General features: G+C 35.9%; 1 protein-coding gene across 1 annotated transcript in view; it reads left to right on the top strand.

Annotated features, from left to right (window-relative positions):
* Nucleotides 1-25474, top strand: part of LOC126249278 (Bardet-Biedl syndrome 5 protein homolog) — a 42753-nt gene that overhangs the window by 7116 nt on the left and 10163 nt on the right. The window contains exons 4-6 of the mRNA XM_049950931.1: nt 5520-5650; nt 17538-17673; nt 17759-17860. Coding sequence (XP_049806888.1) covers nt 5520-5650; nt 17538-17673; nt 17759-17860 — 369 coding nt within the window. The remainder of the gene's footprint in view (nt 1-5519; nt 5651-17537; nt 17674-17758; nt 17861-25474) is intronic.

The raw sequence follows: 25474 nt of genomic DNA, 5'->3' as shown, positions 1-25474 counted from the left end.
ACTGCTATACACCAAAGCTTTCAGCCAAAAGACCTTATTCTGAAGTGGGAAGCACACAAACATTTACATGAGCGCAAAATAGAACATCTGAAAAGATATAAACACCAAGCAGAGCATATGATCTGTGCAAACATTTCTAGATGATGTGTCATCTGTCAAAAGCATTTAGAAGCAATTAATCTCTCTTAATTCAAATACTACTCTTCTTTACTGTGAAATGGGCTAGCTATAATGAACTTGGAAGCTGGAGACAGATTTTTATTTTTACATTGTTAGGGTGAGCACTATAGAAAGCGCATCATGCACCTATCTACTGTAATAAATATTGCCCTCATTAATGAAATGTTTGAAATCACTTTTGTTTGTTTGTTTTTCATGTGTACAGCGTCTTTCAACATCCTTTTCTAGAAATATTTTCTCTTTTGTCTGATGGAGCAAAACATTTTAATGCATTTTATTTTAGACTGTCTAGTAGCATTTAAACTGGAGAGCCAAAAAAACTGGTTCATCTGCCTGATATCACATAGGACCCCTGCAAGCATGCAGAAGTGCCACAACACAACACAGCATGGACTCAACTAATGTCTGAAGTAGTGCTGGAGGGAACTGACACCATGAATCCTGCAGGGCTGTCCATAAATCCATAAGTGTATGAGGGGTTGGAGATCTGAACAGCAAGTTGCAAGGCATCCCCGATATGCTCAATAATGTTCATGTCTGGGGATTTTGGTGGTCAGCAGAAATGTTTAAACTCAGGAGAGTGTTTCTGGAGCCACTCTGTAGCAATTATGGGTGTGTAGACTGTCGCATTGTCCTGCTGGAACTGTCCAAGTCTGTTGGAATGCCCAATGGATGTTAGTAGATGCAGGTGATCAGATGGGATGCTTATGTACATGCTTACTGCATGTCAACATTCCCCAGCTGACATGCAGTGTTCGTAGATTCATGAGGTTGTCTCAGTACCGGTACACGTCCATCTGTCTGTTACAATTTGAAAAAAAAGACTTGTCTGACCAGCCACCATATTTCCAGTCATCAACAGTCCAATGTTAGTGTTGACAGGTCCAGGCAAGGCGTAAAGCTTTGTGTTGTGCAGTCATCAAGGGTACATGAATGGGCCTTCGGCTCCGAAAGCCCATATCAGTGATGTTCCATTGAATGGTTCACACGCTGACACTTGTTGATGGCCCAGCATTGAAATTAACAGCAATTTGTGGAAGGGTTGCACTTCTGTCATGTTGAACGAATCTCTTCAGTCATCATTGGTCCCATTGATGTAGGATCTTTTTCCAGCCACAGTGATGCCGGAGATTTGATGTTTTACCAGATTCCTCATATACTCGGTACACTCATGAAATGGTCATTTAGGAAAATCCCCATTTCATCATTATTTCGGAGATTCAGTGTCCCACCACTAGTGCACCGACTGTAACACCACGTTCACACTCACTTAAATCTTGTTAATCTGCCATTGTAGCAGCAGTAACTAATCTAACAACTTCGCCATGCACCTGTTGTCTTATATAGGTCTTGCTCACAGCAGTGCTGTATTATGCCAGCTTACATATCTCTGTGTCTGAATACGCATGCCTATATCAGTTTATTTGGCACTTCACTGTATATGCATAACTTACATTTTGCTTTCAGTCAGTGAGAGATGATTGCCATTGAAATATATGTTAACAGCACCACTGCTCAGAATAATACTTTTCTCAATTTCTACATTGTTTATAATTAACCCACAAACAATTACCTGTGGATCGTAAATTTGCATCGTGTTACATTAACAATTTTCCTTTAGTTTATTTCATTTGAGAAAGTCTGTGTTGTGAGATTGGCTAAAGGTTTTATGTAGTATTCACTGAAAACTGTAATGTCTCCATTTGGGTCCAACATTTCTTAGCTTTCCTTTCTCAGTGTTTTATTTCCCTGAGTGTGCCAGATCTTCCTTTTAATTTTACATTTTTGTAAGTCAAGTACTTGCCACAGTATCACCTGTTTCAATACCATTACTAAAGTAATATAATTCAGCCACTCTTATTGATATGTTGTACAGTTTATTAATATTTTAGTAATTCTCTTTAGTGGCTTGGTTTCAGTCAGTTCTGAATGAACCTTACTTTTCGCACATACTTCATATCAATACCACTGCAGTATTACTGAATCATACAGGATTTTTAACTTGCAGCTTTAAATACTTGTTACTAATTAGATCATTTAAGTATCTGTCACTGGAACAATCTTTCATTGTATTAATATTAATGTTCTTTATGACTATTAAGTTATGAGAATTTCTTCAGAGCCTTTCTCAGTACCATCTCCAATTGCTTTGGAAACAACCCACTTCTGTGTTTCAGAATCTACATGGTTCTATTGGTGAACACATCCTTCCTTACTGCATCATCTCTATAGCTGACACTTCATACTATATTTCTGTAATGCTTCCACATGTCAAAGGAATCCCATTCTGCACCTAGCTAATAATGTAAGTTGCTACTCCACTCCAACTGTGTCACATTATGCTCTGATAAGCAGGACCTTTATAACCATAAATGGTGTAATAAACTTATTTTTCTTCAGTCCACACTCAGGCATGATTTATTCATCTTTTGTATGAATGCATGGTGTCTCTTCTATAGAACATGTCTGAAAGGACAGGCACCACACGGAGTCAATGGCTGTGTTACTTATTGTGTAAATTAAAGGTGGAAGGGAAGAAAGCAAAGGAAAATGAAGGATCAAATGATATCAGCTGCACTGGAACTTAATGCAGAATTAGTGAGGATGTATGAAAATGTGTTTCGCACCGGGACTTGAATACAGGATCTCCAGCCCACTAGCCACATGTGTTAACCTCTGAGCCATCTGGACACAGTAAATACCACAAATGTGTGTACTATCTCAGCATTTTCCCTGAGCAACTCACAACCTCATCCAGGGTCATCTACCTTCAGTCCCTGTCAATGTCCTGCTTAGCAATTAAGAGATCCCGGGTTCAACTCCCAGTCCAGCAAACATTCTCACATGTTGTGGTTATTCTGCATAAAGTTCTGATGCAGCTGATATCATTAGTTCCTTCACTTTTCATTCATTTCTTCCCCATCTACCATCAATTTACCTAATGTTTATGCATGTGGCACAATTGGAAATTGTAAAAAATATATCTGAATGTTGAAACAGAAAAGCAAATCACTCACCTATCAACTTTACTCACAGTCATAGCTAACTAAAATATGCCATCTGTTTATTGGCACAAGGAATGCCAACCACTCAGCCCTCACCTCCTACAGATAAAACTATACCGTTCATAGCCACAACCAATTTTGAGTCAATGAAACATTCAAACTGTTCTTAAATTACAACAACCTATTTCTAAAACTGAAATATTTTAGTAACTAACTTTGTGTAAGCAGTTGTAATTACACACAAGCTAATGTATTTTTATGACCTCACAACAGAAGTTACATACATACTGACTAATCGCAGGTCTGTTGATATCTGCATCTTGCTGACAGTATGAGCTATTCATGTTTTTTCTGTTCTCTTAACACTTTGATGTACAACCACTTAGAAATAATTTCTGCTGAGAAAACTAACTGTTTATGTCATTATTGGAAATGTTACTGGCACATTTGTGTTAGATGTATCTTAAAATGTAATACACATTAAAAACGTATGAAGCTCGAAGGTATATTTTATTTCTCATATTTATTTTAGTTCTTTGATATAGTAAATATTTTACACTAAAGATGGCAGAAAGTATAGTATCCTTACAAAATAAAGAACAAAGTGGGTTCTTGAGCAATTTCACACCTAACTGGCCTTTGTATGGAAAAATCTGAAGTATTCTGTCATGCAGAGAGGTGTGTTTGTATCACGATAATACTAGTTAGTTTCCTTAATTCTTGTTGTGCCACTAAATTGTGCGCTCTCCTCCAAACAAATCTGGAAATCCTGTCTGTGTTGTATACTGATTGATCATGAGAGTTACCTGTAAAATAGAATTAAATTGTAATTACAACAGTAGTGTATATAGCAACAATATTAATAATAAAAAATTGTAGCAGACTGCAGCTTGCCTTAATATGAATCTTCTTTATACTGCTCCCACTCAGATATCTCTCTCTCCACTCCAGAATCATTTAATTCTTCCCCCTGAACTTCCAAATTATCTTGATAACTAAACAAATATGACACATTCATAGCAAAATTACAGCATACAGCAAAGCTCAATGAGTACACACATAAAACAAATGACAACAGAAGCCGACATTGACTCAGTCAGTCATAATAACACCCCTTATGTTCGCTAATGTTCCTTTCGAGTTTATTCTAGAAGTTGACAATGTAAGACAGCACCTGTGATGTAAGAAGTCTGTAAATTGTTATCATACAAAATGAATCCAGTTATTGAGAGATAGGTAGCCTGTGAATCAAGAAAATTATGGCCAATGCTGTACTGAGGTGCAGTCTCCTGAACATAGTGTTGTTGCTTGAGCTGTGCTTTAGCTTGGTTGCCAAAGTGTTAAAATCCTAAAAAAACTACAGTTCTGTGATAAGTGTCTCAATACCTCTATGAGTGAGTAACAGAATACAGATCTGATAGTTCAGCACTCAGTTCTTGTGCGGTAATAGAAGTTCTCCTGACTTTTATTCCACCAATTGTTCCCACTCTTTGTGTAAGCAACATGAACTGACAGCAGATTGTTCAAAGTACATTTTAAACTTTGTGTGTACAATACTAGCTGGATGACTTAGTTAAAATGTAAGATAGAGAGTCTGCAGTTTGATACAGAATTTCATCAGTTTCTGAAAAGTGTAAGATGAACATTACTAATATGTAAGTAAAATTAAAGAACTTTATTGAACTCTGTTATGTTTGTAGCTTTTGTGTCAGTTATGTTAAATTATTGTTTAGGTATTATATTCAGGAAAGATCAAGTGTTAAAACCAGTATGCAGGTGAGTTAAATTTGCCCAAGTAATGATAGGAAGGAATGTATAGATTCATTTGTTGTGGTTCAACCAAGTAAAGAAACTCATAAACTAGTAGAAATTTCTTTTTGTCTTACACATGGATATGGTGAATTTGTTATGAGCATATATAATGACAAATTATGTAATTTCTGCTCTTCACTTTACAGTACCCCACATCATCACTGTTGACATTACCATTATATCAGATTTTGTGTATGCATAGAATAAAATGTATAAATTTTTGTCTATCATTTTAATTTTGTATATTTTTCCAGTTGTCCTCTTGTCTCATGCTTCATCAATTCTGTCTCATAGCTAATATTGTACCTCCATTTTCTCAATTTTATTGTTCCCCACTTCATTTGTTGTGTACTAGCAAAATAGTGTCATATCCATCATCTAATATACAGCACTTTTGATCTCTCCAGTTTTAAAGTTAATATTATTCAGTAATGAACAATAATAAGTAACATTGCACATGATTACTTTCTTACTTTTGTGGATTTTTAAGCATGTCTTGTAATTGTAAATATCATTCAACAGGGGGAACCAGATGAAACACAAGTGCTGTGTTTACTCACATATGATAGTCCATTCCACAGAGAATATGTGTTCAAAAACTGTAATAATTTGTATGATCTAGATCATATTAAAGTACTATTGGATATTTTTAGGTAAGTAGTATCATGTATTGTATACAGGAGTTCCATCATGTTTTGATGATATACCAACAACCATATATAACCTATTTCTTGATATTTAGCATTTAGTCTAATTGGAAAACATTCAAATTAAGGAATCTTTGAATATGTAAAACATTTTTTTATTATTCTGTTACCCCACACTATTGCCTATGTTCCTACAGAAACATTTAATTAGGGTATAATGTACAAATTTATTTATTAACCGTTTAATTGTCTGTAGAGGAACACTGAAAATCTAAAAGATAATCTGTACTTTGTCTTAAAAATATCATGAATCAAGACACCATGTTTCATGTATACAACAATGACTGCTATAAGTGCACCATGTTGTCTACACTCTTGGTTTTCAAAAATTGAAGCTTGTGGAAATGTGTGGGACTGAATGATGATTGCGATATACATGTTACAAAATTTGCCAAATAGTATCACAATTAAAAAATATAAAAAAGCTGCACAATTTAGTTCCTCACGAATTTTCCATACTGTTTTTTTCTTGTGTATGTCAATGACCTTTCATCAGTAACATTACCAGATGCCAAGTTTGTTTTTTTTTGCCGATGATACGAACATTGCAATAAATAGCAAATCAAGTGTAGTCTTAGAAAGATCAGCCAATAAAATATTTGTGGACATTAATCACTGGTTCCCAGCCAATTCTGTGTCACTAAACTTTGAAAAAACACATTACATGCAGTTCAGAACTTGTAAGGGGTGTCCCAAGAGTATATGTCTAACATACGATGACAAGAAGATAGAATAAGTGGACAGTGTTAAATTCTTGGGATTACAGCTTGATAATAAATTCAACTGGGAGGAGCACACCACAGAACTGCTGAATCGTCTTAACAAATTTCTGTTTACAATGCGAATTTTGTCAGACATAGGGGATATAAAAATGAAAAAGCTGGCATACTATGCTTACTTTCATTCCATAATGTCATATGGGATTATTTTTTGGGGTAATTCATCAAGCCAAGCTAAAATTTTCCGGGCACAAAAACGTGCAGTAAGAGTTATATGTGGTGTGAACTCAAGAACATCCTGCAGAAGCCTGTTTAGGGAACTAGGGATACTAACTACTGCTTCCCAATATATTTATTCCTTAATGAAATTTGTCATTAAAAATATATCACTTTTTCAAACCAACAGCTCAATTCATGGAATCAATACTAGAAGTAATAATAGTCTTCACAAGGATTTAAAGTCACTTAGTCTTGTACAAAAAGGTGTGCATTTTTCAGGAACACACATTTTCAATAACTTGCCAGCAGCCATAAAAAGCTTAACAACCAATGAAATTCAGTTTAAGAGAAGCCTAAAGGATTTATTGGTGGCCAACTCCTTCTACTCCATTGATGAATTTCTTAGTAAAACCAACTGATTTGTATATAAGTACAACATAACTTCTGCACAATTTCAGTGCAGTAATGTGTTCATTGAAAATGTGTGTGTGTGTGTGTGTGTGTGTGTGTGTGTGTGTGTGTGTGTGTAAGTATAATCTAACTTCTGCACCATTTCAGTGCAGTAATGTGTTCATTGTAAATAAGTATTACAGTAGTTGTATTACATGTTTATTACCTTATAAATAAATAAAAAACTTTTTTATTTTAAATTCAGTGCATTAGTATTTGTAAAATGACCTGTGGAATGGTACATTAGCTTATTTGTTTTAGTTGTAAATATTTGTCATGTATTGTTGTTTTTCTGACATGTTCCACATCCTGGAGGACCTCCTCACTACGGATCAATTGGAATGAACGTAAATCTAATCTAATCTAATCTAATGAGAAGGAAAAGTGAATTTCTGTATTCTCTTTTGAGGGATGGCATATAACACTGGGTGCTCTTCAGTTGAAAATAACAGTGGCAGTAATACTTTCATGACTTAACTGTTGGTAATGTATGTGCTTTGCTGTTGAAACTGATAATATAGTTATTGGAACAGAACTTGGCATCATATGAAATGCATGAAATACTAGCATTAAAGGTCTCCAGCTGATTGATTGAAATTGATGTTTTAAATTTCTGACTACAAAAAATGCTCCACGTGGATAGAAATCTACTTTAACTCCATTGTTTTACAAAACTCTGACACACACAATTACTCACCATATCATGAGTGATACTTCCAAATACAAAACACACTGATCTAAAATTCTTGATTTATTTTTATATGTTATTTTATATACATTATTTCGAGTGTCAACAATGGAAGGGAGAGGAGTACTCCTTCACCATGTGATTAAGGAGCCAAACAAACACAAAAACACAAACACAAACACACACACACACAAACGCACGCGCACACACACACACACACACACAGTTAACCTGACGTAAACTCAGATGGTTCAATACAACTGGTATGAGTTGAGTGTTGTGGCTTCACTACTTCTTTCACAGTTATGAAGTATTTGTCAATCCATTCTGACATTATTTTGGAGCAGTCAGGTGCTGCATTATCTTCTGAAATGTAAAGGTCACATTCTGAGTTGTGCAGGTAAACACAGGTTTGCACATAATATGATTTTGTAATAGTATAATGTTCACCAGTAGGTGATAATGGTATACATATGAAGGGAACCATTTGATGTAAAATAGCTTCCAAATCATATTATCCCAACCACCTTCTTCAGTGGTGAACCAATTGCTGAAAATATATATCACCTAATGTGGTTTCCAGTGTAATCATATACTGCCACTTGCATGCACCAGCCCAGTGAGAATTCTTTTCTTTTGCACAGTGGTTTGATAATACTTCATTATATTCATCATTTGCTGATGGACACCTCTGCAGCAAAAATATTGATCATCAAACGTGACTTTGTCACTTGCAGTACTCTCTAAATTGATGAACACAGCATCCGACCCCCAGTAGCTGAGTGGTCAGTGCGACAGAATGTCAATCCTAAGGGCCCGGGTTCAATTCGCGGCTGAATTGGAGATTTTTCTCTGCTCAGGGACTGGGTGTTGTGTTGTCCTAATCATCATCATTTCATCCCCATCGACACGCAAGTTGCCGAACTGGCATCAAGTCGAAAGACTTGCACCCAGAGAATGGTCTACCCAAAGGGAGATCCTAGTCACACGACATTTACATTTATGAACACAGCAAACACCTTTGGCATAGTCTTGTATGAAAAGGACAGAACCTGCATGACCATAGAAGTGGAATATCCCACTTCTCAGCAACCTTCAGTTACGCTGCACTCAAATGTGCTAATGGAAAACCCTGTCACTACTGTACTCAACCAACAGGTTAACAGCCTAATCATGTCAGTAGGCATACCAATCATAATACAGCAGATTTGTCCACGTATGTTTCTAATCAATACACAGAACACCACAATGAATACTAGGCTACATAGCTATGTTCCCAAAAAAAAATGCATTTTCACTTTGCAGTCTACTTTCGAATAGTAAAAAGTTATGTTCTTAGATAATTAATCTACTGATGCCATTTTAGCTTATAAGGCATCTACAGAATAAGAAATTTTATTCTTAGGATTTCACTTAGAGTGTGTGAAATTTTCCCTCAGTAACAGTTTCATACAATAGAATATCATCTGATACATAAATTGTATATTGCTATATTGTGAGTTTTCTTCTATTATTGTGGTACAGTCTTGTAATGTTACTTTCTGAGAGATACTCTTATTGAGGTGAAACTACATCCTTACTGAAATTGAGGAGATGTTATTCCATTAATAGCATAAAGTTTCAGTTTATTAATCAGATTTATGTGAAGAATTCCTATTTCACTGGCAAGATTACAGAAAATGACATCAGAATAATTACCCTCATTTAAAATTGGCAAGGCTTAATTTGTGAGACCATGTTCATCTTCTTCTACAATAAATGTGAAACAGGAACCGTATTGACAGACAGTCATTGAGAAATTGGGCCAGTCTTCACAGCTCCCACTGACTACTGAAAGAAGTTAGATAGATCTACAATTAGATATTATTTGGTTGCCTGCAGTTTTACAGATGAGTGGCATGTGCGTATTTAAGTATTTAATGGGAAAATAATAGCATTCTATTATAGAAGGAAAGATTTATTCTGTAAACTGCCCATTCATTTTGTCTAACAAGGGGACCACATGGTGACTGAATTTTTGTAATTTTTTATATATGTGGTACATGAAGTTCAGAACTCTAATATAGCTCCCCCAAAGCAGTTAGTTTGTACTCTCAAAAAGTCTTAAGCAAACTGACTTTGAAGTTTTCCAACCATGTTTAATATGCTAAAATTAGTCATATGTTCTTGATGAGCTGTGTAGCTTTGTGGTCGAGTGCTTGCTAACTATGTGGGGAGCATGGGTTTGATTCCAGATGGAATCAAATTTTTAAACAAATGTACAAGTTCTGTGAGAGTTCCTTTAAGAATAGAATACAAAAAGTGAAACAACTGCAACCATTAGATTGACTCTCATTTTGCCCTTTTTTTCATTTTACTCCAATCAGTTTGAATAACTATGTCATTTAAATGTGAAGTGTATCAAATGTATGCTCATTCCACACCTAATTGTCATTTTATGACAATTAGACATCTTCTTATTTTTAATTATACAGTGCACCCAAAAATCCAGTTTTCATTGCAAACAAAATTTTTTAATTACCAATCTCTTATAAGATAATATTAATCAATATCTTAAAATTTATGAAATAATAAAAAAATTGCTTTTTAGCTTTTTGTATTTTATACTTCATGCAAATTTGCATACAACACACACCTTTGTTTAAAACAGTGATTCTGGGGGGATTCAAATACAGCCTCCTGTACCACATCAGCACTCTACCATATAGCCACACCATTTGTCAAAAGAACAGCACTTTAGTTTAGCATATTAAAAAAGGTCAGAGAACTATAAAGTCATTTTCTTAAGCAGTTTTGAGTGTTGTGTTGAACCACTTTGAGAAAGGTATTTTTGAGTTCTGAACTTTATGTATGATAAATACAAAAAATTACAAAAATCCAATTGCCATGATGTCCCCTTCTAAGATCTTCTTTGTGATATTCTTTTTTCTAAGGGTGTTAGTTGGCACATGTGGACTGGCAAGACTCATTAGCTAGTAGCTTTTCAAAAGGTAATGACTTTTCACAATTATGTAATTTTTGATGTTAGATATTTTGTCAAATTATGTTTCATTTTGTGTTTTGTAATAATTTTCATAGCTTTCCAGTTTCTGACACAAGATTCAGTCATTATAAAAGTAAACCAGGTGTTATCCACTGTTAAATTGCTTCTCAAAATGTTATTGTCAGATATTTGCATGTCACAAACATAGTTGTAACAACATTTCATCAGAAAACTTTATTTCCATTATTAACTCACGAGAAAATAAACTAAACATTATAAAGTTATATGAGAATAAACGTCAAAGATAATTTATTGATATTTATTTCTTCATCTAAAGGTGTTATAGGCCAGTGACAGAGCATGCTAATTTCTAGTGAAGACTCAATACACAGCTAAAAGTTTAGTTGTAGTCGATACACAACCTGATTCTGTATTTAAGTATCTGAAACATGGCAAAAATGTTACAGTATCTGTTCCTGTGTTAATCACTTTAAGTTTTTGTAGCTGTCTTCTTTGGCCCTTCTATTGTACTCACACAGTATGTATCACAACTACAGAACTGGTAGGTAGCATCACACAGATTTACAGTTTGGTTGTGGTGAGGATGGAGGTGTCATTGTTTTTTTACTGACTCCCATCCCACTTTCTCCCATAAGTACAACTTGTTCCCATCATTACTTCTAACACACCACAGACACCTAGAATTTTAGTAACAATAACAATCAAATAATTAGCTCATCTCACCTCTCAGCACATTAATGTAATAAAATCTCCTAGAAATTACAATTCAGAAAATACGTAATATGAACTGCATTCATCTGAAAATTTGAGATATATGAGTGTCATGCAGTTCATTCAAAAATTACAATAGATAAAATTGCTCACACCTTTTGCAGTGTCATAACTAACACAAAACAAAAATCAGAGTGCTCATTTATCACTAATCACTGTTCACTTTCTACAATGGTTGTGAACACAGTTTGTCGGTTTTTTCTTTCTCTTTTCTTTCATTCTCTTTCCTTTTTTTTCTTGCCTCAGTCAGCTTACTACAGCTTGCTGGATCTACTGTGTGTATCTACGATAGATGTAGCTGTGTAGGGCTTCTTGTTGACAGCAGATGTGATCAACTTCAGAATGTGCACCCTTATGTTCTGAAATGTTTTGTGTAACTGAACAGGCCATAAGATCATCCACATGAAGTAAGAACTGAAAAGTAACCAGTGTTCAAGATTGCTTTTTTGTAATTTTCTAGAATCTTTGCCATTTTAGAGATATGAAATTTTGTTGCTACTTTATTCTTCAAAAGTTAGAAATAGATATATGTAGGTAGGAATATAAATGCTTTTAGTAAAATCTTGTTTTGGTGGGAGGGGGGGAAATGTCACGATCACACATTGAGTGTATTATTTCAGTTAATTGAAGTTACTGCAGTATTTAGGGGGGGGGGGCGGGAGGGGGGGGGGGTTCACGCAGAGTGGTTAATGGTTATAAAACAGTCTACTGCTTTTAATGTACACTCAGATATGTTCCATTACAATAACTTCATATTTTTAGAACATACATCTTCTTATTACTGCATATCTCTTCATGTAATTTAAAGACTGAACATAAAGCTCCTACAAATTTGAGTGAGTAAAGAACTATGACAGTTTTGCAAGGGCTCTATAAAAGCATGCAACATTTTTCAAGATAATGGAAATATGTGAAACAATCTAGTTTCCCCTTTTTAAATACCTGCTACAGGTTTTTCTTGAATAATATGTCTCATTATTTTGAGGATGGGTTTTCCAAATAAGATTGTGATATATCTGTAACTGTTAGTTTGCATTTTGCTATTGGTTTCAGAAGTTATTTTTGTTATTTAATGGTAAACCAGAGATCATAAATATAATACTTTCATACATGAAATATAGACACCTTATTTATATGTCAGTTTTATTAATCCTGCTTACCCAAGAATTGCAAGATAAATTAGATAGTCTGTTACAGTAGTTTCTCAGACTAAACTATGGATTTTAGGGTGAGCACTTATTTTAACAATTCCTTTTTAATTCTAACAAAATCAGAGAATATTTAGTTATACAGTATCGAACAGAGTGTATTTAACCCACAAATGGGAAAATCTGAGTTGGAGCAAGTGCCCTGTAGAATGAAAAAAACGCTTACTGTTTACAGTAGAACATAAAGTTAAAAATAATGTAACTATTCCAGATTTAAGCATTACAACAAGTGATGGAAAACACAAGATGTATTCACTGCAGGTCAACCATCATACATATAAAAATTAATAATGTGTCATGACACACACTGAGGCATTCATTTCTACTCAGTTATGCACAAGTTTCTTATAGATTTCACACATTCACATCTGCAACTACAGTTTTAGTTGTTGTTGGAAATTGAAAATATATTTTTTGCATCTAAACTTACCATGGTATGGTATGAGCGATACTATGTACAACAAATTTTTTTCTGACCCCTAGCCACTGCTGCATACCATCATGCCAGAGAGTAGTATTGTGGGTTGAATATCATTAAGATGATATAACACTAGTGAAATATAATAAACTTGAACTACAGTTTAAATCACTTGACTTATGAGCAAAGCTTTATAGTCTTCCATTTTCTTGTGATGGTAGATAATTTAAAATATCTTTTAATAAAGAATATAGGAGACATAGGTTCCTTAAAATCACATCATTTCTACTTTGATGTTGTGTGTGAGTCAGGTTAATGCTTAGATAATTCATGAATAATTGTAAATTATTCCATATGGAAAGGCCTATAACTGATTAAAGGTCTATGAAAATCCTTCTGGTTTTCTAGCCATTTCTGTTACATTATCATTTCCCAAGCTTTCAACATCTCTGTGAGACAGTTGTTTCAGATAGTTCTCTGGCAAACAGGATGATCAGAACTGTTTGTCTGAAGGTACAGATTGATTTGGGTTTTGCCTGTAAATAGTTTTCATCATGCTGTCCTGAAGAAAACTATTCTAAACACAATAGCACATATATCTAAGATGACTTCTCATAATCACCCTCTCCTGTCTACTCTGTCTTATTTAACACATTAGTTCAGGAACAACAGTATGTTAGATAACTGTGGCACTTGCTCCATGAGAGTGGTTATACTATCACTAACAGTAGGTGACCTTGTGCCTGTCATTTTTGTGCATTTTATACTGAAAATATTAAAATAAAACATAGCAACATATTCCAAACAAGAAAAAATAGCTTACAGTATATGAAATTAGATGTAGCTACTGCTTTTGCCTGATCATCACCCAGCAACTCTCAGTACACTTGTGTGCTGTGTGACCATACTGTCTACAAGCAAAACAAGGTATAGTTATAAACTTAGTGCATGGTTCACCATGGCCTTTAAAATTATAAATAGTACATCCCACTGGTTCCAAATATGTTTGTTTATGTTTTCCTTTGAATTCTGATAAATCAGCAGGTTCCATAGGTTTCATAAAAGATACTTCAGACAAGCATGCTAGTCACCATGACTAAACTCAGCCATATCACCACCAAAGTAAAAAAAAAATGTTGTTTGTGCTTACTGTATTGCGGTTACTGTTGTGAGGTGCAGACCTCTGCCTCAAAATTCCAGGTATTGGAGTCGAACACTTCCAGTGCCAAACTTCTGATGACAGCTTCATGCTGTGCACACTCCTGCAGCAGTTTACAGAGGGGCAGAGTGGAGACACCTCTGCATGAAGTCAGGATAGCGACTGGGAACCTGTGAAGCATCTTCAATGCCAATAAAACGTTATTTGAGTTCACTCATTTTTTTACTGTGTTGCTCTCCCACACTAGCCTCAGCTGTTGCTCATTCAGCTGTGTGGTAGATTCTAGCTGACATCTATACATTCAACTCTTCTCTGTATGTTGAGAAGAAGATGTCAGTGTACTTGGCACTGCAGTGGGTGGTCGGTGAGCAGGCGCAAACATTACCCTGCACAAAGTGGTCTTGCACTGGCTGCAGGAGCATCCTTGGTGACACTCAGATTCTATGATGACCCTTCATGAATCATTAGAGAGGATCCTGGTGTTGGTAATCCTGTAGTCAGTCAATCTTCTTCCTTTTGGTCTGGTAGATTTCAGCACCTGAAGATGGTTGAGTGTTGAGCAGGAGCGTGGACCGCAGGGGTCCATGCTGTTGGCATCTACACTAAAGTTCAGTGCTGCAGCACTCTGTCTTGAGGTTTTGTTGAAAGACAATCAGTTTTGTCCGTCAGTAGATGGTACACAGAGAGCTGTGTGAAATTCATCATGTGAAAACCATCACTTTGAGTACATTGTGGGCTAGATCATAGACTGCCTGGGCATCTAGGACATTCATTCAATACAGCAGTGTAATCATAGATTTAACTACTATTACTGTGGATGCCATTGATCCAAATGATCAGCTGATGAGAACTGGAAAACTGGAGTATTTAAAGGGAGCTAACTTGAGGCTGTGACATGAGTACATATGCAATTCTTATTCTGCCACATTCACATAACAGATTGTTAACTGCTGTATCAGGTCCTCACTGCATGTCCTTGCACCATGTCTAATGAGCTAAGAAATTTGCTTGTCTCACTTCCCTTGGTTTTCTGTCACAGTCTTCTTTCTGCTGAATGTGTATTCTTACTTGGCAGATGGTGTTGTAATGTATCAAAGGCCTGATCCACTTGTGACATACCAACACGCTACTGCTTCAGTCTCTGTCTCTGGCTTAAATGGATACTTCCTGTGGTAATGTGAATTAATTTTAATAAAAATGTATATTTTCCTACGCACTACTATTCTCTGCTTTAACAATATGCACAGCTGTGCTAACCACATGTGACATGCAACAATTGAGCCAGATAATTTAGCAGTGGGGTTACAATGGCTATATAAGGGCTAGCACCTATTCTTGGAAAAGGTAAGAATTTTGTACCACATAACAACTTTTTGGGCTTCATTTGTAAAAGATGAGGCTGAAAATGTATCATCACATAATAATTTCAAGTAAGAGCAGGAGTGAGCACTATACAGGCAAGTGGGGAAAATTTTAGACCCAGGACAAAAGCAAAGAGTACATTGCTGCTTTAAAAGACTTCAGGAATAATTAGAGGCACATGTTGACAAGGATTTGCTGTAGAGTGCTGTTTTAATATTTCCAGCAAATTTAACTGCTCAGACAAAAAGTAATGTTACATTATACAGTCATGTATCAGTAACAATCAATGCACATATAATATTTCATTTCTGTTTATATCAAGACCACTAAGATACTGCGGCCTTTCATTATGCCCTTCCTGCTTTCCCATTTGTCTATCCAAATGGTTGACTTTTCCCCACCTCACCACTGCCCCCCTTCCCCAATTAAGAATGGTGGAACATTGAGATCCATAACACATATTAGGTGTAATATTCCTTATTGTGCTTTATAAATGTACACAATGTAAATACAGGATTCAGTAAGATGTTACTAACAAAAAGAAAGACTAATGCTTGTGATATTACCGTTGTAGCAGTTTTGAGACATTTTAACTTTTTTTTCAAACTGTAAGCATTATCAAGCAATCAATGTTATAGTTTTATATAGATGAACATGTCTGGAATACCAGTGTCTGTTCCACATTATTCCTCTGACTCCATCTTCAGGTTTCCACTTTTCAACACATTTACTGCTTTGACTGCTGAGCTTGATGGCTCCATAGCAAATAAGATGTAAGTGAAATTCATCATCTGTCAATAATGGAAGTAGAAATATGTTTGTTAAGAAATATGTTCATAGAAATTTGGGGAAATAAACAAAGCAGACAAGGAATCAGAAAGTAATGCAACTTTTAGTTTCCTTTGAGCCTCTCACCATGGTGTTTAGGGAAAGAGTCAATTGTGTCTGATGGGTGAGGGTATATGACATTGTTGATGGTGAAGATTCTGTTGCATGGGGAAACTGATCTGGTGCTACTAGACAGTATCGTTGGTAGCTGTTATCCTCTCTTACTTTCCTCTCTTCATCACCAAGCTCACAAACAGTACACTAAAATTCTGCATGCACTCGTCTCATGAATGAAAGTACCAGTTATGGTCACTGAGTTGTTACCTCTTAGATTATGAATGGCTCTCAGTATCTAGTACACCTCACGTAACTAGGTCATGTAACCCTGATGCATCTCAGTATATGAGACTATGTGTCAATGCCTGGTTTCATACACTGCCAAGAGGAGCCCCATCATAAAGTTTGCATTCTTTATGAAGTACTGTATCCCAATTTTTAACATTTTTCTTTGTTTTGATATGAGAGCAGAACTCCCCTGAAACAATTTATTTTAGCTGATAATGGGGAAAGCATTGTGTGACCTTGTGTTTTGTGTGGATTCCTGTCTGACCTTTTATGATAAGTTTGTAGTGTGTTTGCTGAGTTACTGGGTCATCATGTGTTTAGTTGAGCAATCAGCCATCTTTCTGTGCTATATTGGTATGCTATATTAGTAAATATTTCTTAAGCAAAATAAATTATGTTTGCTAAGTGTGTATCTATAGTGGTAGAAAAATATTCACTTGATTTCCTCATATTTATACAGACACTGTATGTACCTGTGTTTCCTATTATTTATGTGGACACTGTGGGGAAAGTAGCCTACCTTTATCAAGTGTGTGCATTTATGATTATGTAGTACTGTAAAGGTCTAGTTATTGTAATTATTAACATAATATTCTACAGTTATACTAGTAAATGTATGATAAATTTTTGTACCCATGCTCCAGAATAACTCAAAATTGCAGGGCATACACTTCTACAAGGTCCTACCATGAAGTTCAGAATAACTGTGACCTCATTGAAGACAGACAACTAAAAGTTTTGCCATCTGAGGAAATTTTAGCTTGTGTTGATGGGGTGTGGAACTTGAATTATGTTGAGGTACTACATGTATAGAATCTGATGACTACTATCCATTTCAGGAACATTATAACAATAATTTAATCAGCTATAATCCCTTTTTCAGAGACCACTTGGTACATTTATGCTGACAAATATTCGAGCTGTTTGGTTTGCTTATGAAAATGAAACAAACAATTTATCTGTGCCATTTCTATGCGTTGAGAAGGTAAGTATGTCATGTACAGTTTTTATAACAGCATAATAAAAAAGTTACTTTTAACTGTAAGTCTTTCCAGTAAATGATTTGTTAATAATCAGGCAGTTGTTATTGGCTCAAGGGTACTGTACATATGTATACTCATTTTGTGGTTGTATAAACCTTACAGCAAATACTAATTTAGACATTTAAATTTTCATAATAATAAATGTTGCTCAGAAGGAAGAAGATACAGTATCAAGGAGGATATTGTGATGCTTCCCTTAGGGTTTAGTACTTAGGTCACTAATGATGTTGGACTACACAAATGACTCATCAATGACATTAAAAGACTTGATGTAAACTGTACTGTTTGCTCCTAATATGAGGTTTTAGATGAAGAGCTATAAGTCATAATTCCAGATATAGCCAAGATGATGGTGAAAATGATATATAAATTAGAGGAAGTAAGATTAAATTTGAATTTTCTGTTGCTGACAGTTCTGGAGTTCTGTTAGGGATGAAGTACTAGTTCAAACTGGGAAATCATTGGGGAAGAATACATATGTATTGTATTGAAGTGCCTGTGTTATTCCAAGTTATGAAGTGCCGATACATTTGATGTATTCCATGAATACAGATGTGTCTTTTTCAAAGGCATCAGCTTGTCATTTGCCTTAAGCAGTTTGGGGAACCAAGGGAAACCCACAACTGAATGGTGAGATGTTGAATTAAACTGATGCTCCACCCCCCCCCCTTCCCCCCCCCCTGCCCACACACACACACACACACGCCACCCCCCAAATACAAGTGCAGTATCTTACCACTGCATGGTATCATTTGGTATTTATAAATGAGCTAATGAGAAACACTTATCTCTTGCAGTTAGTGCAGTGTCTGTTTTCGATCATGTCTGTATAGTTTGATGCAAAGATTTTGAATATTATATTACATCAGCTATATGGTTTACTACAGACACATGAAATTTGTGCCAGACAGGTACTTCAACATGCATATCCTGCTTATCATGAATGGTCACCTTAACCATTTTGGCTATCTGCACATGCCTCCTGGACTCATCCAAACTTCCATATCTCATAGTGTCTAATTCCGCAGTGCTCACACACAGTTTGTTAAATTCCCATGGAAATTAAGTGACCAGTAAGGATTCTTAGTTCTGTCAATAAGTAAACATAGTTTGTTATTATACATTTGGACAGTGTACTGTAGTTAATATATAATAAATTTTTGGACTAAGAGGAAGAGAAAGTGCTAAATTAATTCTAATATATTCATTCACTTTGTAAGTTATACAAATATTTTCCACATAATCACCTTAGTCTTACCCAAGTTTCAGTGCCGAGTCCTGCACTCACTCAAAACAGCCTTTAATGACTTGCTCACATATATAAATAAACATTTGAAATCCCTTAAATATAGAAGAAAATTAAAAGGTCATGCCACACAATACTACTGTAGTGATCAGCATATACCTTTTTATTTCTGTGACTGCACGTATTTATTTTTGAGAGGAAGAAAAATTATATAGTAGCTTCTGTCTACATTCTTTGAGTCCATACATACCAGACATGAAGCTAAATCAATCATTTACGGGGAAATGAATCTCATAGTAATTACCATGTGGTGTAGCAAACATAATTTCCCCCCCCTCCACCCCCTCCCCCCCTCCCCCCTCCCTCCCCCATAAGATCCCGTTGAGTCAGTAACTAGACATTAAGATTGCTCTTATCAACATAAATCTTGGTGACATCCTTTTAGAGAGTGATTACAGTAACTATCTGGATCATGTACACTGGAGAGTAGTTGCTTGTGGAGTAAGTCAACATTAATGTCACATGAAGACATCTTGGTGAAGCTGGGGGGAGATAGAAATATCCTCAAGACATACAAGGATACAAGCCATAACATACTATTTGCGGGGCAGTTGATAGAAAAAGTTAGTAAGTCAGATACCAACAAACAACAGCCATTGTCACTTGTTACATTTTATTAAAGGTACTAGAAAATTATGTATACAAGAACTATAATGCACCTTTCACAAAATAAGATACTAAGCCTCAATTAGGATTTTGATAGAGGCTTCCACAGAATTTTACAATTTGTGAATTATATTATACTGTTCATTTATGTGACATGACAATGGCATTTGTTTCATACGCTCCTAATAGAGAAATGGAAATAATATGGGATGAGGGGATGAGGCACATTGTTTGAGATTGGTTTTCACCATACCTGAAGAAGGTAGGGTGTCTAATTGATAACCACAGCAATTGTTCACAATGAAACTGCTTTTTGTGCATGAGGAGTAAACTCTACAAATCTATCACAAGTATAAATTTCAAGACCTAATACTTTTCATTTTGGATGATACCAGAACTAGGAGTGAAAATGTTATAGTGTTGTTTTGTAATTCCTATTTTCCTGTCACTATCTGTGCATACCTCCTGGACCCATCCAAACTTCCATATCTCATAGTGTCCATTTCCACAGTGCTCACACATGGTTTGTTTAATTCCCATGGAAATTAAGTAAGCAGTTAGTTTGGGATCACTCTTCACTAAAGAAGTAGGTATTCACTGCAAAGACACACATCTTAAGGTAGGAGTCAGCTCTAGAACGTCTTACAGATGGCTCTTCAGGTTTGAATGTATCAAGAGGTAAATTCTCTAAAGAAAACTATGAAATTTTTCTAGGTAGAATTGCTGGCAAGTATATATTTTGTACAGGTCACATATTGAGTACTGCAGAAGGACACAAACAGGATGATTGTTTATAAACTAGTAATATACTGCAGAGATCGACTCCTAACTGGAAATGCAGGAAAAAAATTCCAGACATATTTTCATAGAACTTTTCTTCCTCCATTTCCAGTCAGGAATCCATCCCTGCAGTTTGTCAATTTTATTAATATTCACTCTTTTATAAAAGTAGAAGTACACAACACTATCCACTGTTAGTTCCTTCCTTATGAAGGAGAGGGATAAGTTGTTGATGGTGGAAAAAAGACAGAATTTTCAGTACTACCTAGAATGAGGATGATGTTAGGCAACCACTTTGTCATACTGACAACAGCTTTCCAATATATTTATTCACCTATGAAGACGTTTATTACGTACAAGACTAACTATTTGAAAATAACTCTAACAATTATAATACAGTACTACAAGAACAGATTACTCACACTGTCCTTCATTGAGCCTTACTATGGCACAGAAAAGAGTGAAATTTCAGCCATAAATATCTCTGTTCACTGACCCAATAATATCATGAAGATAACAAACAATAAAAGTGTTTCAAACACAAACTGAAGTCCTACTCACTTGAGGACATTATCTGCCCTGCCATACAAGGACAACATTCTGTGACATCCTGTACCTATGACTGGAGTCTGTCTGTACATGTACAAGGGAATTACCATTCCTAGCGTAGATAGCTGTTCATACCACAAAAAAATGTGCATTACAAGTGCTCTGGTGACTGGAAAGCATGGACTGTTAATTAATGGTGTCACATTATGTTCAATGATTAATTGCATTTATGCACTACTGTGAATGATGTGAGTATTACAGTTACAATGTGAGAAGCTCCATTTTTCCAATTTCTTGGAGGGGTAGAGGAGCGTTACTCTTCATCTCATAGCGTGGGGAGCTATGTGGTATGGCTTCAGGTCATAGATGACAGAGATTGAGGGAAATCTTAGTGCCACAACAGTGCATCATGGACATCCTGCATCATATGTTACTTTTGATGTGACAGAATTGTGGTGCTATTTTTCAAGAGGGCAGTGCTCATCCACACATTGTATGCATCTTCATAAACTATCTGCACGATGTTGAGGTACTGCATGGCCAGTGATAATTGAAGATCTTTCCCCAGTCAAATATGTGTTCAGCTTTGTCCCAGTTCCAGTATCCAGGATACCAATGATCAGTTACAAAAGCTGTGGGCCATCATGCTTGGGGAGAGGATACAACAGCGTTATTGCACCCTTCCCAACAGAATCGAGGTATACATCCAGGCCAGAGTAGGTGCAATTTTATACTGATAAGTGTGTTCATAATGCCAAGTTCTTTATGAATTTGACTCAGTTCTTTGATCAGTGTAATAACATCACATAATCTCTCAACCCATGAAGTCACATTTTGTTTCCTCTTTCCATTTTGGGCGCTCCACATGTTTTTTGAGGCCTTTTATGCTTTTCACTGAGAAAGTGTATCATATGTGTAAACTAACTGACATGTCCCAAATCATAACAATAGATCACGGCTTAACTGATGGATCATGGCCTTAACCAATTCAAAGTTCATTGCTAAAAAATGACCCCATTAAAGTGTTGAAGTGCATGCTGTTAAGAGATTTTAGAAGGAAAAGCCTTCTTGCTAACGGGAAACTATCGAACATTCAAAGTGTGTAACTGATGTGTAGAAAAAGAAAAAAAAAGATGTAGCTAGTATTTGATATTAGTGAGAAACACAAATACTCCTCCTCCATACTTGATTTTTATTTTAGATTTTACCTGACTTTTGTGTCTTGTGGTACTATGCGCTAGTAGTGTCACCTGAACTAGCTCACCAGCCTTTAAACATAGGAATTGAGTTTAAGCAGAATGAACCATAAGTTACATGTTCTGTCAACACTGTTATATCATAGCTTACTATAGCTGAAGCTCTTGTCCCCATCATCATCATCAGTGTTCTGCCAAAAGGCTGGTTTTCACATGGTAGTTCTCCAGGCTGTCATGTCTTCTGTCATCATCTTCAGGTCTGCATAATTTCCTCTTCCCTTTATGTCATCTATCATCTTGTATCTCTTCCTTCCTCTCAGTCATCTCCCACAAACCAATCCTTCCAAAGCATCTGCTAGCAAGCACTCCCTTCTCAATGAATGTCCCAACCAGTTCTTTTTCCTTTCTCTTACAACCTTCAGCAGACATCTTTTCTCACGAACCCTTTCCAATACTACTTCATTAATCACTCTTTCCATCCAGCTTATTCTCTCCATTCTCCTCCACATCTCAAATGCTTCTAATCTTTTTTCATCCTCTTTTCTCAGTGTCCATGTTTCTGCCCCATTTAGTGCCACACTCCCGACAAAACATTTGCCAAGCCTTTTCCTTAGACCTTTATCTAATTTGCCACATAAGAGTCTCCTCTTTCTGTTGAATTCCTACTTCGCTATGGCAATTTGAGTTTTCACCTCCTGGTGACATCTCAAATCTTCAGTTATTGTGCTTCCAAGATATTTAAACGCACTTACTTGGCTAATGGCAGATTGTCCTATTTTAATATTGGACAGTCTGCGTCTTGTACTGACGACCATACTCTTTGTTTTTGATGTGTTTATTTGCATCCCATATTCAACACAAGCTTCATTCAGATCTTTCAGTATGTTATTCACTGTCCGCTCACTTTCTGCCACTAATAACATGTCATCAGCAAATCTTATATATTCTATTCTCTTTCCAGCAATACATATTCCTCTTTTCCCATCTACGCCTAGTCAAAAACCTTGTCTAACACCCCTTCCAATGCTGCTCCCTTCTGACATTTCTTTTCCAACTCTTATCATTACTTTCTGGTGTAAATATAGATTCTGTATCAGTTGTCTCTCTTTCCAATCTACTCCTCTCCTCTTCAAAATATCCATCAGCTTGTTCCACTGAACTCTGCCAATTTCCCCCAGGCCAATAGCATCTCTTGTTCCTTTTCCTCTTGTAAATCCAAACTACTCCTCTGCAATCCCTCTATGCAGCTTGCCATATAGCCTTCTAACCAACACTCTCAGAAAGACTTTAGCTGCATGAAACATAACACTGATGGTCCTATGCTCTTCACATTTTTTATTGTTTCTCTTCTTCTCTATTGGTATCTTAACTGTTGCAAGGAAGTCCTCAGGCCATTCCCCTTTGTCATATATCTCATTACAGAGGAAGACTATTTCTTTTCTTACCTTGTTTCCCAGACTCTTCAACAGTTCTGCTGGAAAATCATCAATTCCACATGACTTCCTGTTCTTGATCTCCTACAGCACCTTTTCTACTTCTGTTTCAAAGATGGTAAATCCCTTTCCATCTTCCGGCACATATTGCTCCTCTTCAACCTTAATTTTGCTTTGTACTTCGTCCCCCTTATACAGACATTCAATATATTCTAGCCATCTGTTCAAAACCTCCTGTAGTTCTTCTGCTTGAGTACCATCAGATCTTTCTATTTCCATGTTTTTCCTCTTTATTTTACATTCAAAAACTATCTCACTATCCAGTCTATACATCATTTCATACTTTCCCTCTTTCTCCCTTTACTCTTATTTCATCGCATTTCTGTTTCATTCATGTTTCCCTTGCTTCTTCAGTTTCTACATTTTTCCACTTTCTTCGCTCTTCCATCTTTTCCAACATGTTTTCTGATATCCATGCTTTCCTGGTACTTTGGGATGCTCTAATTCCTAGTGCTTCTTTGGCAGAGTCCATGACTCCTTCCCTGATTTTTATCCATTTGTCATTAACACTTTCATTAACACTACCTCTGTCCCATTTTTCCATAAATCTGTTTTCCAAATCTGATGCCCTATCTACCTCTTTGAGTCTTTCTATGTTTAGTCTTTCTTTTGCTTTACCTCTCCAGACTTTTTTCAACTTCACTTGTATTTCTCTCACTACTAGGTTCTGGTCTGAATTTATATCCATTCCTGAATAAGCTTTGGCGTTCTTCAAACAGTTCCTAAACTTTTTTGTATCAGGATGTAGTCCAACTGATATCTTTCCCTATTGAAATTTGATATACATGTGAAATGTCTCCTTTTATGTTCTTCAAGTAATGTGTTACCCACTGCTAATGAATTTTCTTTACAGAAACTAAATAGTCGTTCACCTCTCTCATTTCTTATTCCTAATCCTAATTTTCCTACTGTATCTTCATCTCTTCCTTCACCTACCACTGTATTCCAGTCCCCCATGATGAAAATGCCGGCATACGGTAGAATTTTCAAAATTTTTAGGTGTGTCCATTGATGAGAGGTTAAACTGGAAGCAACACATTGATGGTCTGCTGAAACATCTGAATTCAGCTACGTATGCTATTAGGGTTATTGCAAATTTTGGTGATAAGAATCTCAGTAAATTAGCTTACTATGCCTTCTTTCATTCACTGCTTTCGTATGGCATCATATTCTGGGGTAATTCATCGTTGAGTAGAAAAGTATTCATTGCTCAAAAACGTGTAATCATAATAGTTGCTGGAGCCCACCCACGGTCATCCTGTAGACATCTGTTTAAGGATCTAGGGATCCTCACAGTAACATCACAGTATATATATTCACTTATGAAATTTATTGTTAATAATCCAACCCAGTTCAAAAGTAATAGCAGTGTGCATAGCTATAACACCAGGAGAAAGGATGATCTTCACTATGCAGGGTTAAATCTGTCTTTGGCACAGAAAGGGGTAAATTATGCTGCCACAAAAGTCTTTGGTCACCTACCAAACAGCATCAAAAGCCTGACAGATAGCCAACTAACATTTAAAAATAAATTAAAAGAATTTCTAGATGACAACTGCTACTCATTGGCTGAATTTTTAGATATAAATTAAGAGAAAAAAAAACTTAAACATTAGTGTCATGCAA

This window comes from Schistocerca nitens, chromosome 3 (assembly GCF_023898315.1).
Source record: "Schistocerca nitens isolate TAMUIC-IGC-003100 chromosome 3, iqSchNite1.1, whole genome shotgun sequence".
Lineage (NCBI taxonomy): Eukaryota > Metazoa > Arthropoda > Insecta > Orthoptera > Acrididae > Schistocerca > Schistocerca nitens.
Note: the sequence above shows the minus strand (reverse complement) of the source record. Positions and strands in the feature narration are given on the sequence as shown.